The 22,700-nt window shown below is 41.7% G+C and overlaps 1 protein-coding gene across 2 annotated transcripts in view; it reads left to right on the top strand.

The window, feature by feature from the left end:
• The window catches only part of GRID2 (glutamate ionotropic receptor delta type subunit 2), a 1,035,124-nt gene that overhangs the window by 678,487 nt on the left and 333,937 nt on the right, over positions 1-22,700 (top strand). For both annotated transcript variants that reach the window (XM_065405037.1, XM_065405036.1), the window contains one exon: positions 5,977-6,150. In XM_065405037.1, the coding sequence (XP_065261109.1) occupies positions 5,977-6,150 (174 nt within the window). The remainder of the gene's footprint in view (positions 1-5,976; positions 6,151-22,700) is intronic.

Genomic DNA, 22,700 nt, shown 5'->3' with positions numbered 1-22,700 from the left:
CAGAAGGAAGGACTGTAAATGCAAACCCTCAGCAAAACCTGGTCCGAATGGAAGGACTTCACAGGTAGCAGCAAGAGCCCCAGACCAAAGGAATTATATTCTGTTCCCAGGAAGGGTCATTGTGGGTTTGACCTTTGCAGGTACCTTGGCCCAAGGCAAGAGAGACTTCCCCAACTGAAGGCAAGAGGCCCTTACTCCAGGGGTATGGTTCTGGATCAATAGGGCTTCCTGGGTAAGGGACTTGGACATCAGGGGGGTTGATGGACTAAGGTTAACTCAGCCCCTTCCCCCTATAACTAGGATGCTAGGGTCAAGACCTAGTTGTGTAATGTTCTGCCTTTGGGTAAGTTAATTACAGTGCTGATGGGGCACTGCTTAATATACACATGCCTCATTGGACTTATTGAAAGTGCATTAGCAGAAACTGATGCAGGGAGTTAACTGTAGTGCTGCACTAGGCCACAGGAGACACTCCAGGGGTGAGGGCCCCATTATAAGGAGCTTCATTAAACCCTTCCATTTTAAAATAATTGCAATAGCTCATGTATTTTATACTACTCTATTTTCTGTATTGTGCTTGCCACCTATACAGACTCATATAGCCCCCTCCCCAGAGGTGTGGCTTAAGCGTCCTCTCTGGTGCTTATTATTTGGAGTGGCTTCTCCCCTCTCCTCAAAAGGGTTGGGTCCCGGGTTCTTTTTTTGTGATGGCTGGTGTCTCCACGCAGGGTGACTCCTCACTGTGCCCAGGACACAAAGGGTGCTTCCCTTGGGAAAATGAATAATGCTATCGCTGCTAGCCAGGCATATGAAACCCAGTTCACAGTGAACAATGGAGTACATCAACACAAACTGTGGCCAAGGACAGACACACCCCAAACCAACAATATAACAATGGGGGACATTACTGGGAGCAGGAAAATAGGATCTGGAGAAGGAGAGGGTTAGGTTAACTAATAAATACTAACCATGAATAAACCAAGTTCCCCACCTCCCAACACTCATAACTTTCATAATCCGTCCCTGCCTCCCTACCACCTTCCCAGCCAAATGATATGGTAATGAGTGTGGAGAGGCGTGCTGCAGCACTGTGAATGTTGGCCAGCTTAAACCAAAAGGATGCCTTTACTGTGTCTTCATCCCTGGGTGGGACAGCGTGCTTTTCTAGCTTCCTGGTCTGGGGTTCTGTGGAGGTCTAGGCTGACTCTCCAGAGCCAGCTCCAGGTCAGATCACTGCCATTCTAGCTGCTGGTCTCTGCGGGGTTGGAACTGTCTGTTCCATGGACTAGGTCTCACCGCAGCTCAAAGACTCCTTTTGAGTGGAAGGGGAGTTAATCAGAGACTCCCTGAGCTGTTCTGCTTCTCTTTCTTGGCTCCCAAACTCTATGCTCAAAAATTAAACTGGTCTCTTTGCATCTGCGTCAGGGTGTCCCTTTATGATGGAGGGGCTGAGCAGACCTGGCTTATCATTGGCCCAGCTAAAGGCTTGGTCAGATCGTGCTCTTCAGAAGTCTCCTATTGGCCTCAGCAGGGGTTTCTAGTCTATTCTGTCCCTATACCTGATTCCAGCCATGCTGGGAAATGGTGCCAAAGGGATTTGGTAGCCATTTTTGTTGTAGTCCATAGAATAGGGTTTGCTAGAGCCTCAGCTCAATGTGGATTACATTGCTGAGTTACCTCTCACTATCATTCAAGTTAGGCAGGTGGTAACTAATATAAACTGGTATTCTGAAACCCATAGCAGTGCATCTCTGCCACTTTCCACCTATATGTCTGTAGGTTGCTTCAGAGCATGCAGAATGAGCTAGCTCTGCAGTGGTCATTAGTTCTAGATGCCTGATCCATGGCCTGCAGAGTAGACAAATTGGTTTTTCATTCTTGTCTTAAGTTCCTTCTCCAAGTTCTATCATCACTCCTGTGACAGACCCAGACCAATGGGGTACAGGAGTCTGGTAGAGGGCAAATATACTGGTCACTGGATAAGTAGTTTTCTGTTCCCTGAGTGACCAGAGCAGGGGCTGCACTAGAGGAATCAGGAACCTGCTAGAACCAGTTAAGGCAGGCAGGCTAATTAGGACACCTGGAGCCAATTAAGAAGAAGCTGCTAGAATCAATTAAGGCAGGCTAATCAGGGCACCTGGGTTTTAAAAGGAGCTCAGTTCAGTTTGTGGTGAGAGTGTGAGGAGCTGGGAGCAAGAAGCGCAAGGAGCTGAGAGTGAGAGGTGTGCTGTGCTGTGCTGCTGGAGGACTGAGGAGCACAAGCGTTATCAGACACCAGGAGGAAGGTCCTGTGGTGAGAATAAGGAAGGTGTTTGAAGGAGGCCATGGGGAAGTACCCAAGGGAGTTGTAGCTGTCATGCAGCTGTTACAGGAGGCACTATAGACAGCTGCAGTCCACAGGGCCCTAGGCTGGAACCCGGAGTAGAGGTCGGGCCCGGGTTCCCCCCAAACCTCCCAATTGACCTGGACTGTGGGTTCTTCCAGAGGGGAAGGTCTCTGGGCTGTTCCCCAACCCACATGGTGAATCTCTGAAGCAAGAAAATCCGCCAATAAGCGCAGGACCCACCAAGATAAAGGAGGAACTTTGTCACACTCCATTTGTACTAATGACAACACTCTCCCTAGTCTTGGTACTGAGAGGAAAAAAGAAGAGATTTGGCCCAAGCTATCAAAATCTATTATACTGAAACTCTACCTTTAGAAAATCTGAATCTCTCTTTTTAATGCATACTAGGCCCAGAAACTGGGCCAGTTGGTGTCCTGTTTTTCTATTTCTTTCTTCTTGGCTTTCAGTACTTGTAAAACAGATCATCTGGCACTCTTATACTATAGAGAGAAGGTAGGTGAGGTAATATCTTTCTTTGGACCAACTTCTGTTGATGGAAGGTGCAAGATTTTGAGTTTCATGGAGCTCTTACTCGTGTCTGGAGAAGATAACTAGAATGTCACTTGTACCTGAGAGAGAGCTCTCTGAAGGTCGAAAGTGTGCCCCTTCCCCCAACAGAAATTGGTCCAACAAAAGGTATTATCTCACTTGCCTTGTTTCTCTCATATCCTGGGACCAACAAGGCTACAGCGCTGCAAACAACCCTTATATCCTTCATTTAAATTGGAATGCAGATGGTTTCCTCCTATGAATTAGTCCCTTGATCTAGTTTTCTTGTCATTATAGACCATCTCTTCAGCTCAAATCTAAAAATCAGAACAAGTGAAGGATGATCTGATAGTCTTGTTTTGTACAATAGAACATGTTCTTGCTGTCTGTCAATCCCAAGAGAAAATACTGGCAGAATTAATTGAATGAGGCAAAGAAATTTATTTTCATCAAATTGTCCTGATTTAAGCTGGACTTGGGTTTGTGGGTAACAGTTTTGCAATTGCGACGTTAAACTAAAAAGGAAACTTTATAATACCAGTACAGTCCACAGAATCTAAAGTACATTTGTCATGAATCTGTTCAGTGTATTTGTTATATTGTTTCATCAAACTGACAATTCCCACATTGCTCATGTCTCTTTGGTGTTTGTTTGGACTTTTCTTTTAGTCTCCAGAAAATTATTTTAAAATACACACTATGTCTGAAGTGTGGCAATGACCTAGAGGCAAAACCCAGAGAATTCTAATTAAAATGCACAAAACTGCTGAATACAGAAAAAAATATGCTGTGCTTTTGGGAGAAAAAATGATAAATGTTTGCACAGCTAAAAGTCAAAACCTCTTATAAAATGTTAGTTGGCGGTGTAGCATGCCATGTGGGTATGATTTTTCACAGTATTGAAAAAATTTTTGACAGCCTCTCTGTTCCAATATAGTCAAGATGTGGAACAAAAACCAAATGACCATCCATAATGAACTTCCCATAAGTACTATGATTGATTAAAAGGTGTGGTGTAGAATATAGATAATATTCTTTTTAACTGCTCTCTATGATTATATTGCAGGTGTATTAAAAATGACCTGCATTTTGCCAAAGAAACAACTTTTTTCTTTCTTGTAGCTAGTGAAATGATACAGACTAAATGAAAAGACGGCATATTAAGCTGAGAAAAACCATTATCTATGGTACATTAAGGATTAATCGACCAGACATGCAGGATATTACACTGGACACAGCTGATGCCAGGTGTTATTTTGTTTGCAGAAAAATCTATATTTCATAAAGAACATAAATAACAGATGAGGCCAAAAGCTATGACATACTATGAAGAAGAATAAAATAGGTTTATTGTAGTCAAGAGAATTAATGTTAAAATTCACAACTCTTAGCATATTCTTCTTCATGGCTTTAAAGAAAATAAACAAAATGGAGCTATACCTGAACCATTTGTTGCAGAAGATTTTGCTTTAAGCATGTTAATTGTAGCCAGAAAAATACATCAGGATTGGTGTTTACAATTAAAAACCAGCATTTTCAAAAGTATGTGGTTTGCTTTTTGCAGAAAGGAAACTGCATTGTGATCTTAAATTTGAATATTTGTGCCTCCAAAATATGTGATTGTGGGCACAGACCATGAAGTTAGAAGCACAAGTGCACTGATTTGCTCCTGTAATTCATTTACAGACACAAAGATGCATTTGCAGTTAGCTTTAAAAAAGAAAAAAAGGGGGGGGGGAGAGCTGGGCCTTAGACCTTGGGGAAATGTACCTCAAAATTTTTGCTTTCTATTGGAATGCAGAATTACTACTCTAAGATGCATACTAGTGATGATGTAGCCTCAAAAGTCTCTCTCTTTTTTTAAAAAATGGTATCCAAAAGATTATCTACTCTGCGGAAGATGACCTAAACCTCTTCAGTCTGAAAGTCATGCTGGAAATTTCAGTATAACAAAATTTCTCATTGGATTTTTGCAAACTTTAGCATGGAACATTAAACTCTTATGTTTCCAAAATGTTTAGGACATCAAGTACATTCTGATAAACAGGGTCAACTCATCAGGGGAAATAAGCAAATGATTCACTCTGCTGAGGGACAGACCCTAGGTTTGAGCGAGATCGCTTCAGATAAATTGTGTTGTGCCATACAATATTTCAGTAACTGCTTCTGTGCAGAAAAAATAGACAAAAAGAGATGAGAAAACCCTAAAAATGGGGTTAACTAAACCTTTTTAATCCTCAGAAAAGATTCAAGTTCAAGTTTTGAATAAAGGTTTGGGGTCAGTTATTATTGTTTATTAATTAATTAATCATACCAAATTCAGGGTCATATCCACAGCTAGTGTAAAACAGCATAGCCTCAACTCTTTACATACACACACATACCGTCATACCACATTCCTCTCCAAAGCAAAATATCCAGTAAATGTTAACTTAGTGATTTATTTAGTTTTCTTTAAAGTGTGTCCCCCTAGCTGTGGGTGCTCAGCTTTCAACCAGAATAGAAACCTTATGACTAAAAGGCAGGTTTTAAATTAGATCTTGCTATAGACAAGAACACTCACACAACCTTGAATGCCCTAATGCTTTTCTTTCTCTCTCCCCCCAGTGCTCATTTTGATTAATTGTTAGTTAATTACTAAATTGTGTATAGGTTCTTGATATCATTTTTCCAGGAAATGAACACTTAAGACCCAAAGAATTGTCTGTACCTCTAGAGCTCCTGATGTAATGCCATACTTAGCAATACTTTATACTATGTCTTCCTACTGTCTTAAACATTATCTGTTGTGAAACACTTTAAAGTAAAAGATCAAAGGGAAAGGGGGGGGACCCCCAATCTGAGCCCAGTTACACCTTCCAGGTCTCTCTCTAGGCTTCAGCATAGCATACCTAAGCATGTGATACGATTATAGAAATGGTAGGCGAGTCATTTTAATGAACATGCATCTGTTTTTATTTAAGGACATGACAGCACTGAATAAATGCAGTACAGTGATACCACGTCTCTCAGCACTTTGTTTATTTTTCATTTATAATCTGGTGGTGACATTTCAATATTTTAACTTTTATACATATTCTATGCCTGATCTTATCTTACAGGAAATAAATGATGTGGATGTGCAGGAGCTAGTGAGAAGGTCAATTGGAAGGTTAACAATTATTCGACAGACATTTCCAGTCCCACAGAACAGCAGTCAACGCTGTTTCCGTGGCAACCACAGAATATCTTCATCACTGTGTGATCCGAAGGACCCTTTCTCCCAGAACATGGAGGTATCTTCATACTAATATTTTCTCGCCTGTGTGCTAGCTTTATAGACAGCTGCTGGGAAAACTTTGAGTTTAGTGTAATTTTTGACTCTGCTTATTTTTAATATTCTTCTGTGTGGCATATCCTAATGGTTCATGCATGAAACAATGAAATGGCTTAGTTGTTTGGGTGCCGTCTTGGTGACTAGAGCTACATATCTAGCCTAAGCCACAGCAAGGCAGGGAAATCAGAAAGAAACAACTCAGGCCAGGTCTACACTACCGCGGTAGTTTGACAGCTGGCAATCGAACTTCCAGGTTCGATTTATCGCGTCTGGTCTGGACACGATAAATCGATCCCGGAAGCGCTCGCCGTCGACTGCGGTACTCCAGCTCGGCGAGAGGAGTACCGCGGAGTCGACGGGGAGCCTGCCTGCCGCGTGTGGACCGCGTCTGAACCGCGGTAAGTTCGAACTAAGGTATGTCGACTTCAGCTACGTTATTCACGTAGCTGAAGTTGCGTACCTTAGTTCGAATTTGGGGGTTAGTGTAGACCAGGCCTCAGCATCCAGAAGAAGGGGTATTGAATTGCTGAGTTTTATATTGCTGAGATTAATTCCACCAAGAATTGCCTCTGCAGAGCCACACAATAAGAATCTCATACCATATTTCTCAAGCCACAGAACTGGTAATACTAGTAAAGCCATCCTGGAGACCTTCTGCCTAAAGATTCGGAACCAAGCATTTTAAAACTTGGGTGTCTCAAGCTAAATACCTAAATCCGTATTTATGTACCTAAGTGACCTTATTGTCAGAGATTCTGAGTACGGATTTTACTGACTCCATGGAGATATCCTATTTATGCCAATACATTCCACCATCCACCCACTGCAAGCATATTCCATTAATGGACTGTGAAAGCAAAGAGATAACAAGATAACAATATGTATTTTTAAACCCACTTCTATGCTCCTGATCTGTCGTTGAAAATGTTTAAATTAAGATTGATCTTTTTTCAGTAAACAGACTTTTTTGACAAAACATTTGAATTTTCTCCAAAATTTTCTTTACTATTTTTTTTTTTTTTCATTTGCAGCTCTTACATTTTGTTTGTTTTTCCCTCAACTCTGATTTTAAAAAGTCCCCATAAACAAATGGTGGGATTTTTTCAAAATGTAAAAATTTCAGGAATGAAAATCACTTATAAAATATTTAGGAATAAAAAAATTACTTAGATTTTTTTATTTCATTTTTTAAAGTAATATTTTATGTCAGTGAAAAATTATTTTCTCTTGATTTTGATTTATTTCTTTTTTATTCTGAAAATGTAGGATAAAATTGTTTTTGAGTGTTTGATCAGTTCTAATTATGATTTTGGTGGAATTGAACCCAATCAGAATGATTAAATTCATAGAGGTAAATGGTAAAGAGGATGTAATGCAACATGGGGGGAGGGATAGCTCAGTGGTTTGAGCATTGGCCTGCTAAACCCAGGGTTGTGAGTGCAATCCTTGAGGGGGCCACTTAGGGATTGGGGGCAAAAATCAGTACTTAGTCCTGCTAGTGAAGGCAGGGGGCTGGACTCGATGACCTTTCAGGGTCCCTTCCAGTTCTCACCCTCCATATATTAATATGGATTTACCAAACCAGACCAACCTGATTTCCTTCTTTGAGAAATTAACTGATTGTTTTAGATAACAGAAGTATAGTAGGTCTAAAACATTTGGACTTAGTAAAGCATTTGACACTGTACAACATGAGAAATTATTAGTTAAATTAGGGAAGATGGGGACCAGTACAAGCATTGTAAGGTGGATAAGGAATTTAGCTAAAGGAGAGAAGGCAGCAGGTTGTGCTGAAAGGTGTATTACCAGACTAGGGAGAGGTTACTAGCAGTGTTCTTTAAGGATCAGCCTTAGGATCAGTATTACCGAATTTTTTTTATTAATAACCTTGGTGCAAAAATAGGAGTGTGCTAATAAAATCTGCTGATGATATGAAGTTGGGAGACACTGTCAATACAGAGGAGGATTAGAATATTATACAGGAAGGTCTGGATGACTGGAGTGACAGAAATGGGATGAAATTCAATAGCAAAGTGCAAGGTAGTGCAGGTAGGGTCTAATAAAAAGAATTTCTGCTACACCTCAGGGTTGGAAGTGACAGAGGAGGAGAGAGACTTTGGTGTGTGGTTTGATCATAGGATGTCTATGAGCCACCAGTATGATGTAACTGTGAGGGATAAAAAGCAAATACAATCCTATGATGTATCAGGCAAGGCATTTCCAATAGAGATGGAGATGTATTAATTCCATCGTACAAGGCATTAGTAAGACCTCATTTGGAATAGTGTGTACATTTCTGGTCACCATGTTCAAGGAAAACTATTTTAGACTGGAACAGGTGCAGAGAAGAGCTATGAGGATGATCCTGGCAAGGAGGGCCTATCTTATGAGAGGAGATTGGAAGAACTTGGCTTGTTTAATCTCACTAAAAGAAGGCTGAGAGGGGATATGATTGATCTTGATAAATCAGGGAACGATAAATACCAGGGAGGGTGAAGAGCTATTTATGCTGAAGGACAATGTTGGCACGAGAACTAATGGATATCAGCTGGTCATGAACAAGTTCAGGCTGGAAATTAGAAGAAGGTTTCTAACCACCAAAGGGATGAGGTTCTGGAACAGCTTCCCAATAGGAGTTGTGGGGGCAAGCAAGTTAATTAGTTTTAATAGAACTGGACAAATTTGAGTGCACTTGTATGATAGGGTTGCTTGTGATGGTAGGGGGCAAGGCTCAAGCTCTAGGGGGTCGCTTCTGGTTTCTCTTATGTTCCTAAAGCTCATGCTTCATGGTTGCAGCTGGCCACTAGAAGGGATCAGGAAGGGATTATTCCCACCCTGCCCCCAATGTATTCTGGGATTTTTTTTCTTTCTTCTGAAGCATCAGGGGTGGCCACTTCTGGAGATGGGACACTAGGTGGGTTAGGCCAGGGCTCTGAGATGGCACCAAGCATCCTCTCCGTCAAGTGCTTGACTGGCTGGTTCTTGCTCACATGCTCAGGGTCTAACTGATCAGCAAATGTGAGGTTGGAAAAATCCCTTCCTTCCTTCCTGACCTTGCGGGGGGGAAGGAGAGGGAAAGGGGGAGAAGTTGCCTTCCTCTGCAGCATATGGATGTGGGTCACTTCCCAGGATTATCTGAGTATATCTCATTTAACCATTTCCCTGCCATTGTTCCTAGTCTCTGCCTGTGGCACGTAATAGTCTACTATCCTGTAGGTCTCATTCCTTTGAAGGGTTTAGCGTGCTGGTGCTGGGTGATGTCAGTGCCCTGTGATATACAGGTGAGACTAGATAATCTAGTGGTCCCTTCTTGCCTTAATCTTTGACTGTACTAATGGAGGGCCCAGTTTTGCAACGGACTTCAGGCTGGCAGATCCTTGTGCCCCTAAGGAGTTGTAGAGGTCTGGCCACACCGAGTCACTCACACAATTGAGTTCACATATGTGTTTACAAGCTTAGGGCCTTTCTTTGCTAGTAAGCCTGGTTCGACTCAGTTCTGTCAAAGTTATGGCTATTCAGGAGTGCAGGACCAGCTTTAAAAAAAGGTGTCTTGCTTGCAGTTTTTCCCCCTTTCCCCCCGCACCCTGCTAGTACATAAATGGAATAAGAACATAAGAATGGCTATATGTCAGTGACCAGACCAGCTAGGAGCAGCTGCTGGCCTGCTCTGTAACTAAGTGCATTACTAGGCAACCAAGGAGCCCACATACGCTGCCTTGGAAGTCACAGTGGCCTCAGCCCCTGACTGGCAGCTGGTTTAGCAGTCCTGTTTATAAGCCTGGCCTCCGCAGCAGGTGAGTGGCTCTTCAACACATACCACTCCCAGAGCTGTACTTGCCCTTGTTCCAGTCCCTGCTCCCCTCTCGCTTCAGACTTCTAGATTCGACCCCCAGCTCTGCCTCTGGCTTACGACTCCGGTTGACACTCCGGTTCTGACATGCAGCTTCTGTCTCTCTGGTACTGATCCCTGGCTCTGCCTCTGGCTTATGACTCTGGTTTACACCCTCCTCCCAAGCTGTGGCATTTGGCTTCTGTCCCTCTGGTACTGACCATTGGCTCGTTTCCTGGACTACGCCCACCCTAGTCCAAGCTCTAACTAGTAGGCCTCACTCTTTTTTACCACCAGGCCTGACCACCCACAGCCTGGTCGTCAACACTGTTGTTCATACCAATTATACATCTACGCTGTCTTCTGATAGTGGCCGATGCCGGATGCTTTAGAGGGAATGAACAGAACAGGGCAATTTATGAGTGATCCGTCTCCTGATTCATAGATTCATAGATTCTAGGACTGGAAGGGACCTCGAGAAGTCATCGAGTCCAGTCCCCTGCCCGCATGGCAGGACCAAATACTGTCTAGACCATCCCTGATAGACATTTATCTAACCTACTCTTAAATATCTCCAGAGATGGAGATTCCACAACCTCCCTAGGTAATTTATTCCAGTGTTTAACCACCCTGACAGTTAGGAACTTTTTCCTAATGTCCAACCTAGACCTCCCTTGCTGCAGTTTAAGCCCATTGCTTCTTGTTCTATCCTTAGATGCTAAGGTGAACAAGTTTTCTCCCTCCTCCTTATGACACCCTTTTAGATACCTGAAAACTGCTATCATGTCCCCTCTCAGTCTTCTCTTTTCCAAACTAAACAAACCCAATGCTTTCAGTCTTCCTTCATAGGTCATGTTCTCAAGACCTTTAATCATTCTTGTTGCTCTTCTCTGGACCCTTTCCAATTTCTCCACATCTTTCTTGAAATGCGGTGCCCAGAACTGGACACAATACTCCAGCTGAGGCCTAACCAGAGCAGAGTAGAGCGGAAGAATGACTTCTCGTGTCTTGCTCACAACACACCTGATGTCCAGTCCCAGCTTCTGGCAGTCAGAGGTTTAGGGACACCCAGAGCGTAGGGTTGCATCCCTGACTGTCTTGGCTAATAGCCATTGATGGACCTATTCCCTATGAATATATCTAAATCTTGTTTGAAGTCAGTTATGCTTTTGGGCTTCACAACATCCCCTGCCAATGAGTTCCGAAGGAAGACTGTGCATTGCTTGAAATACTTTCTTAGGTTTGTTTTAAATCTGCTGTCTGTTTATTTCACTGAATGACCCCTGGTTCTTGTGTTTATATGCAGGAGTAAACAGGGGTTCTGGAACAATTTGTATAGTGGGGGTGTTGAGAGCCATTGACCCAAAGTGTAAACCTTGTATATAATGGAGACCACTTCAAGCCAGGGGGTGTTGCAGCATCCCCCACACTCCTAGTTCCAGCACCTATGGGAGTAAATAACATTTCCTTATTCAGTTTATTCACACCATTCATGATTTTATAGGCTTCTATCATATCCCACCTTAGACATAGGGTGACCAGATGTCCCGATTTTATAGGGACAGTCCTGATATTTGGGACTTTTTCTTATATAGGCACCTCTTGCCCCCCCACCCCGTCCCGATTTTTCACATTTGCTATCTGGTCACCCTACTTAGACATCTCTTTTCTAAACTGAACAGCCCCAGCTTTTTTTTTATCTGCCCTTCTGTGGAAGCTGTTCCATATTCCTAATCATTTTTGTTGCCCTTTTCTGTACTTTTTTCAATCCTAACCCAATTCTAATATATCTTCTTGGGATGGGGCGACCAGAACTGCATGCAGTATTCAAGGTGTGGGCATATGATGGATTTATATAGTGGCCATTCGGATATTTTCTGTCTTATTATCTATCTCTTTCTTAATGGTTCCTAAGAGTGTTAGCTTTTTTGACTGCTGCTGCACATTGAACAGGTTTTCAGAAAACTATCCACGGTGACTCCGTATCTCTTTCTTGAGTGGTAATAACTAAGTTAGACCCCATCATAATGTATGTATAGTTAGGATTATGTTTTCCAATGTGCATTACTTTGCATTTATCAGCATTGAATTTCATTTGCCATTTTGTTACCCAGTCACCCAGTTTTGTGAGATCCCTTTGTAACTCTTCCCAGTCTTCTTTGGACTTAACTATCTTCTGTAATTTTGTATCATCTGCAAATTTTGCAACCTCATTGTTTACCCTCTTTCCAGATCATTTATGGAATATGTTGAACAGCACTAGTCCCAGTACAGACCCCTGGGGGACACCACTATTTACCTTTCTCACTGTGAAAACGAAACATTTATTCCTACGCTTTGTTTCCTGTCTTTTAACCAGTTACCGTGAGAGAAACTTCCCTCTTATCCCATGACTGCTTACTTTGCTTAAGATCCTTTGGTGAGGGACCTTGTCAAAAGCTTTCTGAAAGTCACCGTACACTATATCCTCTGGATCACCCTTGTCCACGTGTTTGGTGACCCCCTCCAAGAATTCTAAGAGATTGGTGAGGCATGACTTCCCTTTACAAAAGCCGTGTTGACTCTTATTTTGTTCATTTCTTCATTTATGTGTCTGATAATTCTGTTCTTTACTGTAGTTTCAACCAACTTGCCTGGTACCGAAGTTAGACTTACTGGCCTGTTATTGCCAGGATCACCTTTGGAGCCTTTTTTACAAATTGGCTTTACATTAGCTATGTGCCAGTTCTCTGGTATAGAAGCTGTTTTAAGTGATAGGTTACATACCATAGTTAGTAGTTCCGTAATTTCATATTTGAGTTCCTTCACAGCTCTTGGGTGAATCTGGTCCTGATGTCATATTACTGTTTAATTTATCAATTACTTTCCAAAACTTCTGTACTGACACCTCACTCTGGGACAAGTTCCTCAGATTTGTCACCTAAAAGTGGCTCAGGTGTGGGATTCTCCCTCACATCCTCTGCAGTGAAGACTGATGCAAAGAATTCAGTTTTCTCCTCCACAATGGCCTTGTCTTCCTTGAGTGTGCCTTTAGCACCTCAATTGTGTAGTGGCTCCACTGATTGGCAGGCTTCCTGCTTCTGATGTACTTAATAAAATTGCTGTTAGTTTTCATGTCTTGCTAGTTGCTCTTCAAATTCTTTTTTGGCTGCCTGATTATACTAACTACCTCTTTTACTCTGTTGTTTACATATCGTTTGAGCCTCTATTATGGTGTTTAAAAAAAGTTTCCATGCAGCTTGCATATATTTGTGGGGAGATAAGGCTCCCGTGGCAGTCCTGGAAGCTTGGGTTTGAGACCCATGGCTCCAGACACTACTTTTCTGAGGAACTGTGAGAATCACTGGTGGAAAGGAGTAAAATTGAAAGCAAAGTAGCCATTAAACAATTTATTTGTTACAAGAAATACCTGTAGTCATAGCTCCCTCTGCTGTGATACTGTTAGAAGTTAAGCAGGGTTGGGTAGTACCAATATGTGGATGGAAGATCTCTGGAAACAACATAGGTTCAACAGGAAGAGATGTTAATAACCCGATCGCACGGATCCACTTCAGCAGGATGGTTTTAGGGGGTACTGTTGATGTCTTTTGGGTGAAATGTGAAACTGAGGTCATGATCACAGCCCATCTTTCAATAATAGGAGTGACAAGGTCGGTGAGGTAATGTATTTTATAAGACCAACTTATGCTGGTGAGGAACAAGCTTTTAAGCTTATATAGAGGGCTTGTCTCTTTCACTAATTGAAGTTGGTCCATACTCACCTACCCTGTCTCTCTAACATCCTGGAACCAATGTGACTCCAACAACACTGCAGACAAGAATAGGAATATTAACTAGAGCTGTAAGGAAAAAGGTAATTCCATTTTGTAGAGGATTTTGATATTTCAAAATTTTGTTTCTGATATGTTCCCAGGGTGAACGTGCATAATGTGTGTGTCTGTGTGTATGTATACATATATATACACATTAAGACAATTTTGGATAAATTATGATAGTATTATAAGGAGAATCAGACATATGAAGATGGCATACCATGTGACTTCCCATGTTGCACAGGCCAAAGACAACTACATGGCTTGTCCACTGCCCTTCTGTACTCCCCTACAATAGTACAAAGTAATGTTTATAGTTAACACAGAATCCTTTATACATTTAAAACATTCTAACCTATTTCTATGCCATCAAAATATGAGTAGTCAGAAATGTGCTCTGGGAATGGCAGGGATGGAATTATTTATTTTCTCTAAAGCACTCCCATATCAAATATTTCCAAATTACAAGGAGGGAGGGGAGATTATTGTAACTGCTAACACTGCACATTCACCCTGGGATATGAAAAACAAAGCTGGGTTCTTTGTGCCCTTTACATCACCATCAACAATATATAAAGATTCTGGAATCAGAACTTAGTTGACAGTTTTATTGGTGGTACATGAGGAGGCAAAATAAAATCAGCTTGGCTCATCTATAGCTGTATTTTCTCTGCTAGGCTCCTAGCAGTAATAAAAACATGTTTTCAATATGAAAAACATGCAGCTGTGACTTAAAGAAAAACATGGGGCAGATAAATTGAGTGGGAATATTTTGTTATATTTGGTTTATTTTCCTCATTAGAACTAGTTTTAGTCAGGTGACAGCAGTGAGATCATATGGTAGGTAGATTGAGTTGCTATTGCATGAATCATATAGATTCCAAGATTTATTTTATTTTTCACTTATATTACATCTGTGACCTTGTTTTTTAGGGATAACAAAGGCTTGTAGGTTTAGAAGAAGACATGGAGGGTGAAGGAGGCCAGGGTGTGTCAGAAAGGGGTCCCAGGTACAAGGGGCTATATGAAACAAAGCAGAGAGGCAAGAATGGGAAAAAGAAACAAAAGTAGTGGTTAGACATTTTTGGATGCAGCACGGGGGAGATGCATGGAATGAAAAGAGCCAAGCACAAAGAGATGCTTGTGCAGATGACATCTTGAATTGGACATAGAAGTCCTGGAGAAGGGATTTAAGGTATGGCTGGATGTGATCAGATTTTCAGTGGTTGATTTTCACAGCTTATTTCTTACCCATTTTCTTTTGCTTTTGTTAAAGAAGCTGTTTTTTTTTTCTTCTGGAATATTGGGTCCAATTTTATTTAAATACTTTTTTTGAATTTGTACTGCATCCCAGATGCCTAGAGGAGGAAAAAAAGGTAAAATATTGGTGAAAAGGAATATGAGAACTTAAGCCCGTGTGCAGAGCTATTAAAAATATTTCTTCAACAAATTTTGTGTTAACACAGAAAGAAAAGGATGACTGTGGTTGAAAATGGGAAATGAAGTACTAAATTATTTACATTTACAAGGGAGGGCATTAAAAACAAAATTGTCCCTATTCCACATACTGGATGAGTGTAATGTTTGTGGTAATGGTTTCATGGTGGTTTTGCATGATTCAAAAATCAACATGTCATCAGAGTTAAACAAGGTTTATTCTGCGCGTAACTAAGGTTGAAATGTGCAGGTCAAAGATAATTATGATCGAAGTAGCTGCAAGAAATTATTATTTTTATTGCTCTTGCATAAGCACCTATGGGCCCAAACCAAAACTTGACAGACACATAGTAAGGGACAGTCCCTGCTTGGGAGAGCATGCATTCTGAAAGGGGTGAAAGAGAAAAAATGTTGGTAACCCCGGTTGACAGATGGGGAATTTAGGCACAGATGGATTAAGCAATTCACCCCAACATCACACAAGAAGTCTATGGTAGAGCAGGCAGGACCGGCTCCAGGCACCAGCGCAGGAAGCAGGTGCTTGGGGCGGCCCATGGAAAGGGGCGGCACGTCCGGGTCTTCAGCGGCAATTCGGCAGCGTGTCTCTCAGTCCCTCTAAGATTGAAGGACCGGCTGCCAAATTGCTGCCGAAGAATGAAGTGGCGCTGTAGAGCAGCCGCCAAAGTGCCGCCAATTGCGGCTTTAACTTTTTTTTCTTCTCTTTTTTCCTCTTCGCCGCTTGGGGCGGCAAAAAAGCTGGAGCCGGCCCTGAGAGCAGGGCATTTAACCCAGATTTCCTGAGTCCCAATTCCAGTGTAGTGTCTTAACCACAAGAACATGCTTAAAATATAACCATGGTTACATAATCTCTTGAGTCCAGTCTCTGCTCTGTGAAATGTGCATTGTATCAAACTGTCATTTCAATGGGATTGGAATCAGGCCTTTAAAGTGTTAGGTAATTGTGTGAAATTAGATATTGTTGTGCCCCTCTAGTTCAGTTGAATAGTTTGCAGTTGTCCTCAGAATTATGCTATCTGAACAGAATAAGACTGATTGTATTAACTCTTTCTTCCTCCTGGAATTTTTTGAGGTTACCAGACATCTACATTTCACATTCTTGGCAGGCTGGAGATCACCTAATTATGTGCTGCTGCTTAATTCCAATGACCATCTACCTCTGCAAAAGACTGCTGAGTTAGAGGAGATTTGGAATAAGCAGAATATCAATAACTGAGATACACAGTGCATTAAACATCTTGTTATAGTTAAGTTGCAGAGCCATAAATATACAGAACAATCTTTAAATTGCCTCCCTGTCATGCATACCAGGACTATGATTAATGCAACACACTTCCAAGAGGTGGTAGGATTTTGCAGAAACAGAAATTAACTCTAGTGCATTTACTATTGTATTATCAGAGACCAATGATGCCATAAATGCTGAGCTAAAATATTGGTAAGGGACTAAAAAATTGCTAATGCCTGCTGAACCCTGTACACTTGTGTCCTATTAATACTTGATGTAAGCACAGCTAAATTGCCCCTAAATTAATAAGTGTATTCCCCTGTGTGAACTGTGACAAAAGATTTCCTAGTCCCGTGATATTAAGTTACAGAAATTACATAAAAACAATGTCATCTTGTTGGGAAATGATGACTTGGGATGTGTAGCCTTTATGTACTAATTTGGTCTTATTGGTAACCTTATTGTCTTTCCTCCTTGGAGGTTCTTTGTTTTCAGCCCAGGCTTCCGCCATATATTATTATAGCAGGAAATAATTTATTTCCCATTCTTCAATTTCCCCTAGCTGGAAGTTAATGTGGGGCAAACTTCTTTGAGGAAATAAGACTTTAGTTGAAAGACATTCAACCCTTGAAGTTCTGGGTAGTGCAATAGTAGGTGATCTAAGCAGGGCCGGCTCCAGGCACCAGCACAGCAAGCTGGTGCTTGGGGCGGCACATGGAAGGGGGCGGCACGTCCGGCTCTTTGGCGGCAATTTGGGGGCGGGTCCCTCACTCCCTCTCGGCGGGAAGGACCTGCCGCCGAAGAACCCTGGAGCTGGCTCTGTATCTAAGTTATCAAAAGAGTGCACTGTTAACTAGTCTGGGCCGGATGCTCAGCTGGTGTAAATTAGCACAGCCATGGAGTGACACTGATTTACACCACATGAAGATTTAGTCATCCAAGTCTCTAATCTTGTCATTCATGGGTGTGATGTCTAACCTCTGAGTTAAAAAGGAAACAAGCAACCTTATTCGCGTTAGACCTCTGAATTCTAACAGAGAAATGTTCGGAGCCAGCAGAATTGTAGGGGAAGTTGATTTAATGGTGAAAAGAAAACTTCCAAACCATAGAGTGAAAGACCACTCTGTCAGTAAAGGGGGGGGGGAGAGAAATATGGGAGGGTCAGAAGTTATCCGAGTGGGTAGCTATTAATGTAGCTTTTGCAGTGGTAATGAAGAATCATGGAAGGTTTAAGGAAAAAGGCAGACTAGAACTTGCTGTGGAAATTTGGGAGGCAAAGGAAGCAGCAAGTGCTTGGAACTTCTGGTAAAGGAGAGAGGCAGAGGAAGCCTTCCTTAGATTCTGGGGGGAGGTGAGAGTAAGTAGCAAAAGACTTGTGTAGAAATCTGTGGGGATCAGCCCGTAGAAGAGTCAGAGCCAGTATAAGTCACTGCAAGTTGGAGCCTGCATAATGCATGTGCTGCCTTTATACAATTAATTAGTAGGATGGGGAAAAAATGATATTTGGAGTGTCACAATTTTCAGATGATATTTGGATCCTTGAATATCTGAATCAGCATATCAGCCTCTTCAGGAACTCCTTCCTTTTAACTGGCTACAAGACTAGCTTTAAGATGTTTTCTGCCACAAAATAAAGGAGTCCCCAGCAGCCTGAACCTCCACCTCATTATTCCATTTCACATCTTTAGGTCTCCCTCTTCTCCTAAGATCTTTAGGGACAGCTGAGAACTCAATATCTTCATTTTTTATCTTTCAGGCCACCACCTCTTACAAATGCAAGGGGTGGTGAGAAGTTGATCTTAGCAGCATTGAAACAAATAACCAATCCTGCATCAAATAGCTAATAGACACTGGCTAATTAGTTTTCAGATACTGGGAACACTCCAGAACCAGACATGCCAAACCCACGGGGGGAAAAAACACCAGAAATTGGGCTTGTTTTTGGCTTAATTGGCTTGTGAGTTGCTAGTTCTTGGCTTGTTGCTTGTTTGGCTTGTAGCTTCTTGTAGCTTGTTGCTTCTTTTTTTGATTGGCTCCCGGCAAGCGGGGGAGAGAGTCCAGGATACACAGTGGGCCCACCACAGTCCCAGACTGCACTCCGCAGGGATCTGGTCACATAGAGTGTCGGGGTTCTTAGGGATTGGCTTGTTTTGGCCTTGTTTTGAAATGGGATCAGCTTGATTTTTGGCTTATTGTGAAAGTCGGGGTGCTTATTTATCAGGTGAAAGTTGGCAACTGTGTCCAGAACCTTCTGGTGTAACTCGGAAAACCCTGAGTTTCCCCTAGACAGCCACAGGCCCAAGAACTTCAAGTGACTGATAGATGATCTGAAAAGAGTGTTGTCAAATGCCCTAGATATGATTGTCTTCTAACTTAATATTGCTTCTGAGCACCTTGTTGTCAGATGGAGCTAATGATGTCTCTTTATGATAGCATTAGCAGGACACCTGCCCCTGCCATCTGAGGACAGAGATGACTGAAAAAGGCCATTTTGTAAATTGTTTGTTTCAGAAGAGCTTGTGAATTCTGTTCCTTTATTACTTCATACTGAATTATATCTTATCATTAATGTCTGACTGAACTTGTGAATATGCATTTAAAAAATAAATATATAAAAAAGTTAATCGAGATAACTGGAAGAGGGGGAGGCAGGTTATTTCTGTTTCTTCTGCTGAGCTTCAATATCCTCTGTTGGATGCTGCACTTAAACTTCTGGGCATAAATATATATATCGTCTGAGAGTTTAATACTGTAAGGTGCTAAGAGCCCTCAGCTTCCACAGAAGTTAATGGAAAGCGAGGGCACTCATTGCATTGCAGAAACAGGCCTTATGTGCATATTTAATATGTTAATATATTACCATTATGGAATTCTTACAATGCTGAAATAGCCTTACTAGGCACTGACATTTTTTCACTGAAGCATAGGGAGCATCCAGTGCTGATGCTAAGTTACTAAAAATTTCAGAATTTCTATTTTAAATATTAGAAAGTAATCAAACAGAAACGAGCACAAGTGAGTGTTTTGCAAATTCTATGACTTCACTGAGAGTTTCGTAATAGGGACTAGAACATCTCACTGTCTCGTTTCGTGTTCCCCATTTCCGTTACCTGAACTGAACGTACTAAGAAATACACTGATTGATCAATTGAAAATCATAAAATTACATGATAAATGCCATGATGAACCACCAAATGAAAAAGAAAATGTGTGCCTACTGGGGCATTAACAAGCCATATTTGCCTCAAAATGCTGGTTTGGTAAACAGCTTTTGGAAAAAAATTAAATTCTTGTTGTTTAGTGAGGAAAAACCCATCCCAGCTGTGACATACCAGTAACACTGCTCTACAGCCAAAATGCTTCTGAAATAAATGTAGTCAAACTTTACTAATTCTGGGTCACTGAGAACGAAAATGATGCTTAAAATTGTTGATTGGCTCTAGTTTTCAAGATATGCTATTGGGTCAGTATATACGACCCTTGACTTGGGAATGGCGGAGGATAAGTGAGTTATAAAGGGAAGGGATCTCAATTTAAACCAGAAATGACTAAAATACATCTTTGACTGGATCTATGAATAAATCTATGACTGGGTTTGGACAGTACTTGCTTTTTAGGCAAAACAATGACTGATGCAATCTGAAGCTGGTATTGCGTCATACATTATATGAATTGCATCATGTTATTCCTAGAAGTCATGGATGATGCAATCATAACGAATCTTACATCACTCTGCTGAACAAATTGCCCTATATCAGCTCTAGAAATCATACAGTGTCGTGCTCTCTTATTTGTCAGTGTTTGATTTTGCAAAGGGACACATTTCTGTTTAGCCAAAGTGAGCAGAGATGCCTCGTACTTGTGTGAACAGTGCAGATAACTTCTGCTATGTTTGTGGTGAAGTGACTTTTGCATCACAAAAGCTCAGTATAACCACTATGGTTAAGAAAGCCTATCACCTTTATTTTGGCTGCAAAATTGGAGATCAGGACAAGAGGTGGGCCCCACACATATGCTGCAACACTTGTGCAACAAATCTTCGCCAGTGGTTGAACAGGAAAAGGAAATCTATGCCTTTTGCAGTGCCAATGATTTGGAGAGAGCCAACAGATCATACCAGAATTGTTACTTCTCCATGGTGCCTCCAGTTGGGAAAGGTGTGTCAAAGAAGAAAAAGTGGACTGTGCATTATCCAAACATTCCATCAGCTATACGCCCAGTACCCCACGGAGAAGGACTGCCGGTTCCTGATGCACCAGACTCATTCTCACTTGAGTCAGACGAGGAAGAGGAAGAGGATGAAACTTCTGGTCCTGAACCATCAATGTCACAGGACCCACATTTTCTCCCATCCTCCTCCTCTGAACCACACCTCATAACACAAGGTGAACTGAATGACCTTGTCAGGGATTTGGAACTACCCAAGAGTAAGGCAGAGCTGTTGGGCTCCAGACTACAGCAGTGGAATCTCCTGGCAGGTGATGTTAGGTTTCCATGTTCCGTGACCGTCAAAAGGATCTTGTCCCATTCTTCTTCATGGAAGATGATCTTGTAGCCTGCAACAACATCGATGGTGTGATGGCAGCCCTCAACGTCGTTCACGATCCAGATGAGTGGAGACTGTTCATTGATTCATCGAAGACGAGTCTTAAAGCTGTTTTACTGCATAATGGCAATGTTTTGCCATCAATTCCAGTTGGTCATGCAGTCCATATGAAGGAAACCTATGACAACATGAAACAATGTTTGAGGTGCATAAACTATGACCAACATCAGTGGCAGCTTTGTGGCAATTTGAAGGTTGTTGCTCTCTTGCTTGGTCTGCAGACTGGATACACAAAGTACTGCTGTTTTCTCTGCGAATGGGATAGTCGTGCAAGAGATTCCCACTACATCAAGAAAGATTGGCCACTCCGACAGTCATTGGAGCCTGGGAGGAAAAGTGTTCAGCATCCACCACTTGTTGAATCAAGGAAGATTTTGTTACCACCCTTACACATCAAGCTGGGTCTGATGAAGAACTTTGTCAAGGCCATTGACAAAACACAAGCAGCTTTCAAGTACCTCCGTGGAAAATTTCCAAGGTTAAGTGAAGCTAAGATAAAGGAAGGTGTCTTTGTTGGTCCTCAGATTCGTGAACTTCTTCGAGATGATGCATTTGACCATGCACTGCGTGGCAAGGAAAAGACGGCATGGAAAGCCTTCCAGTTAGTGGCAATAAATTTTCTTGGAAACAACAAGGCAGACAACTACAGGTGGTTGGTGGAAAACCTCCTCAAGGCATACAAAAGCCTTGGTTGCAACATGTCACTAAAGATACATTTTTTGCACTCTCATCTAGATTTTTTTCCACCGAACTGCGGAGCAGTGAGCGACGAGCACGGCGAGCGATTTCACCAGGACATTGCAACAATGGAGAAACGCTATCAGGGCAAATGGAGCCCATCAATGCTTGCAGACTATTGCTGGACAGTGACAAGAGATGCTCCATTTAATGAATACAAGAGACAAGCCAAGAAGCGCCGAGTAGACACTGAATAGGACTAAACTATGTACAGAATAGTTTTTTGCCTTTTGTTTCATAATAAATTTTATTTATATAATGCTTTTGCTGATTTTTAAAGTGTTACATAAACAGGACAGGTGAAATATTATCATGTAAAGCAACCATAAACACATGAAAAGACCTAGGTTTACAATTTATGATTAAAACTCTACTATCTACACAATATACATAGACATAAAATGTAAAAACTTAAATATCTTAGAAACAGTAGCCAATCAGTTGTTTTAATTGTCATATTTGAATTCAGCACATCAAAATACATAATAAATAGCACATTTTATCTCTGAAGCAGACGACGTCTCAAAAATTGTAGACCAGTGTAATTAGCTTGCCTCCACAGGTGGGCAAGATGGAGGTCATGGGGAAGAGCTGAGAGAAGAAACCTATGTATGGGGCTGGAGAGGAGTTGTGGACTCTGGGAGAGGCCAGACTCCAGGCAAGAAACCCTGGATGGGGGTGTGGGATATAGAGCAAGAGAACAAACCCTCCTGGAATTGGGGCTGGGTCTAGCTGGAGGCTGGAGTGAAGACTCTGTTTGTTTTGGACTATCAGGGAGAGATACGACTGAGTTCTGTTGCTGAAAGATTTTGGAAAAATTTGAGGCATGGTGCTGCACCTA

The sequence above is a fragment of the Emys orbicularis genome, chromosome 5 (genome assembly GCF_028017835.1).
Source record: "Emys orbicularis isolate rEmyOrb1 chromosome 5, rEmyOrb1.hap1, whole genome shotgun sequence".
NCBI classification, from domain to species: domain Eukaryota; kingdom Metazoa; phylum Chordata; order Testudines; family Emydidae; genus Emys; species Emys orbicularis.
The sequence above is the reverse complement of the archived record's forward strand: the minus strand, read 5'-3'. Positions and strand labels throughout refer to the sequence as shown.